This window comes from Haliotis asinina, chromosome 6 (assembly GCF_037392515.1).
Source record: "Haliotis asinina isolate JCU_RB_2024 chromosome 6, JCU_Hal_asi_v2, whole genome shotgun sequence".
Classification (NCBI taxonomy): Eukaryota; Metazoa; Mollusca; class Gastropoda; order Lepetellida; family Haliotidae; genus Haliotis; species Haliotis asinina.
In genome coordinates this window covers 21211473-21215131 of record NC_090285.1, presented here as the reverse complement: position 1 = coordinate 21215131, position 3659 = coordinate 21211473, and the positions used below count along the sequence as shown (strand labels likewise).

General features: G+C 44.8%; 1 protein-coding gene across 1 annotated transcript; it reads right to left on the bottom strand.

The window, feature by feature from the left end:
• Window positions 1-203: 203 nt before the first annotated feature.
• On the bottom strand, window positions 204-3348 carry LOC137287737 (platelet binding protein GspB-like). Its single transcript, XM_067820124.1, has 2 exons — window positions 1473-3348; window positions 204-304 (listed from the first exon to the last, which is right to left on the bottom strand). The coding sequence occupies exons 1-2, from the start codon at window positions 3346-3348 to the stop codon at window positions 204-206; spliced, it is 1977 nt and encodes a 658-aa protein (XP_067676225.1).
• Window positions 3349-3659: the final 311 nt, after the last annotated feature.

Sequence of the window (3659 nt, the reverse complement as noted above, 5' to 3'; positions counted from 1 at the left end):
TTCATTCGACAGGACGTAGCTACGTGATAAGGCATGGCCATTGAAGAAGCACCTGCACTGTGTCTGGGCCTGACAGGGACATCTGCACTGTGTCTGGGCATAATAGACACTTGCACTGTGTCTGGGCCTGAAATGGACATCTGCATTATGTCTGGGCCTGACAGAGACACCTGCACTGTGTCTGGACCTGACACCGATGGTGTCTAGGCCTGTGATTGTCCTCCACAAACGAACACCCGGGAGATGAAACTCTGCATTCTCTTCTGCAGCTTCTCCCTGCGTGGTGTTATGTCTTTATCCTCACCTACAGCCAGGAAATAATACTTAAAATGTAATCTCAGGAAACAAAAGACACTACAATAAAACACGGTATGGGTGGCAGGTTTGCTGTACAAGGTCGAACCTTGACAGGTGTTCAAAACTTTGTAAACAATATACAAGACCAAACTGCTTACACCCACCTCTGGTTCCGCGTCCAGATCCTGAGCTGGATTTCTTAATCAACTGGACCCGAGTCTCCCTTCCTCTTGTCAGGCGCCACCACGTGCTCTATTAGAAAGGTGGATATCAAAGTAACGAAAGCAACAATGAACTTCACTAAATAAGGGCACACCGTTTGATTTTCATTAGAAATATTGCCTCAAATCCCTAAAATCTTTTAAGTTTCAGATTCTCTCTCAAAACTTCATTTTTTTTTCGCAGGACTGTTTCCTGTTAAGGTTCTGAAGAACTAGACTAGAAACTGCATGTACCGAAATCTGCAATCAGTGAGTGCCCACAGCACAATCCTACTCACCTGAAAGCGGGTTTTCAGTCTGGTCAAGAAAGATTCGACCCCCAAGTCGCTTGCAACTTTTCAAACAGAAAAAAATGTGAATTAAAAATACCATACAGATAAAAAAGCACGGTTATCAGCATATTCGTATAAGAGAATACATAACACAGCAAATGAACAGTATCTTTGTACTACAAAAGGAGGCCAAATCTTTCCGCCTCATGTAACCACTCTGGATTATAAGATTCAAGCAAGTCAGTGGCTGATCTGGATCAAAGACACGGCGACACATGGTAAGCCTAAACAAGGACCAGCATAGGAAAATATTCTTGTTGCTGTATGGTGTTTAAAACTTGGAAATCTTCAACGTATTTCCATCAGCTTCCACTTATTAAACAACGTTTGAGGAAGAGATACAAAACCAGCATTTCACGTTATGTTTTGTCAATAGACTTCAGGTAGCAAATGCTTTCATTTTGAAGCATTTAATCCTTTGGAAAGACATGGAACTAAATCAAATGTCCCCACAAAATGAGACAAAAAACGTCTGTCTGACTTCACCGCACGATTTCCTGTTTCAGTTGTACCATTTCGGTAATGCTAATCAGATAACGTTCCAATCACTGATGTAAACAGGCGCACACACACAAATGAACTCATCCACATGTAATGCCAGTCTGATGATATAAACACTTACCATCATCCTCCCAGACGTGGACAGATGATACCCAGTCCGACATGGACTTCTTTCTGTCGCCTGTAACCCAAGCCTGATCCAGCCGCAACTTACGTTGATGAAGTCCTTCCTGATAGAAACTGTTCGACTCCCTAGTTCCTGTGAACCATGACTCGTCGCTTCTGTTGACCAGGGAGATCTCGGAGATTGTTTCAGCTACTGGGAATTGTGCATCTACAGATGGTTCCCTGGAGGAAAGTCTGCGTTGGAGGTGGTCCTCCACAAACGGGTCGAATACACTCTCCGAGTCAGAAGAGACGCTGCTCAGGATCTCAGACGACTGGACAGAATGGTTGGAAGCAGTGAGAGACCTTGGATAGAGGGATGGAGATGATGATGTGTCAGAAACTGCCTTTGGTGAAGTGGAGCTACGGTCATCTGGCTTCTTGAAGTTTCCTGTATGCTGCCCCCTTGGAGGCTTTGTCCTAACCTTGTCTGATCCAGTTGGAAATACACGAGGACTGCCTCGACAGCTACAGGGCAAAGCAGAAGTGCCAACAGATTCACGATGACTTCTGCTAGATGAAGATGATGACCCGTCTGATGCTGACGTGTCCATAATATAGTGGTAGTCCTTTGCTTTGATGGAGCTATCTGCTGGATGTTGCTTCTTTGGGGGCTCTATGATGACATTGTGTGATCCACTGGGAGATCCTTGAGGGCTACTACGGCAGTTCCTTGAGGGCAAAGCAGATGAGCCAACAGATCCACGACGACTTCTGCCAGATGAAGATGATGACACGTCTGACGCTGACGTGTCCATAATATAGTGGTAGTCCTTTGCTTTCATGGAGCCATCTGCTGGATGCTGCTTCTTTGGGGACTCTGTGCTGACATTGTCTGATCCAGTTGGAGATCCATGAGGACTACCTTGGCAATTTCTAGAGGGCGAAGCAGACGGACGAACAGATTCACGACGACTTCTGCTAGATGAAGATGATGACACGTCTGATGCTGACGTGTCCATAATATAGAGGTAGTCCTTTGTTTTGATGGAGCCATCTGCTGGATGCTGCTTCTTTGGGGACTCTGTGCTGACATTGTCTGATCCAGTTTGAAATCCATGAGGACTACCTTGGCAGTTCCTTGAGGGCGAAGCAGACGAGCGAACAAATTCACGACGACTTCTGCTAGATGAAGATGATGACACGTCTGACACTGACGTGTCCATAATATAGAGGCACTCCTTTGCTTTGATGGAGCTTCTTGCTGGATGTTGCTTCTTTTGGGTCTCAATGCTGACATTGTCTGATCCACTGGGAGATCCATGAGGGTTATTTTGACACCTAGACGGCAAGGCAGATGTGCAAACAGATCCACGAGGAGTACTTTGACATGTCCTAGACGGCAAAGAAGATGCGTGAACAGATGCATGACGACTTCTGCCAGATGAAGATGATGACACGTCTGACGCTGACGTGTCCATAATATAGAGGTAGTCCTTTGCTTTGATGGAGCTATCTGCTGGATGCTGCTTCTTTGAGGGCTCTGTGCTGACATTGTCTGATCCAGTTGGAGATCCACGAGGACTACGTTGGCAGTTCCTAGAGGGCGAAGCAGACGAGCCAACAGATTCATGACGACTTCTGCTAGATGAAGATGATGACACGTCTGACGCTGACGTGTCCATAATATAGTGATAGTCCTTTGCTTTGATGGAGTTATCTCCCCGCACTGGTTTCTTGGCACGAACGTTAGGTCTCTGACTACTATTTGTGGACGACAATGTGGTGGAACCCATGTCAAATTCAGAAGTTGCCATGATGTACTGGCAGTCCTTGGAATTCACCAGTGCATCATTGTCCTGCCGTCTCACAGCAGGTACGCTAGAAGGCATCGTGAGCTTTCTGGATGTCTACCTGTGTCCAGAAATAGTTGAAGTTAAAACAAACACAAACAGTCTGCTTGAAGAATTTGTCTTTACATGTATTGTTGTCTCTCTAAACCTAATTAAGTTCTAGACTTGAAAAGATATTGTGGTTTAGGTCGGTGAATAAGATATATCTTCTTGTTCATAAGTAGTCCAAAGTCATTTGGTGTAGACTGTGTGTTCATATATTCAAACTTTTTCAAGAGCAAAATGCTATATTTCTACATAATGATGTATTGGAACAATGGGATTTCTTTAGTGCAGTACATACTTATTAC

Excerpts from the sequence above, each read along its gene's own strand:
- LOC137287737 (XM_067820124.1), bottom strand. The coding sequence starts at position 3,348 with ATGCCTTCTAGCGTACCTGCTGTGAGACGGCAGGACAATGATGCACTG. Across the intron at positions 305-1,472 it reads CCACGTCTGGGAGGATGATG|GTGAGGATAAAGACATAACA; the intron begins GTAAGTGTTTAT and ends TCCTGGCTGTAG.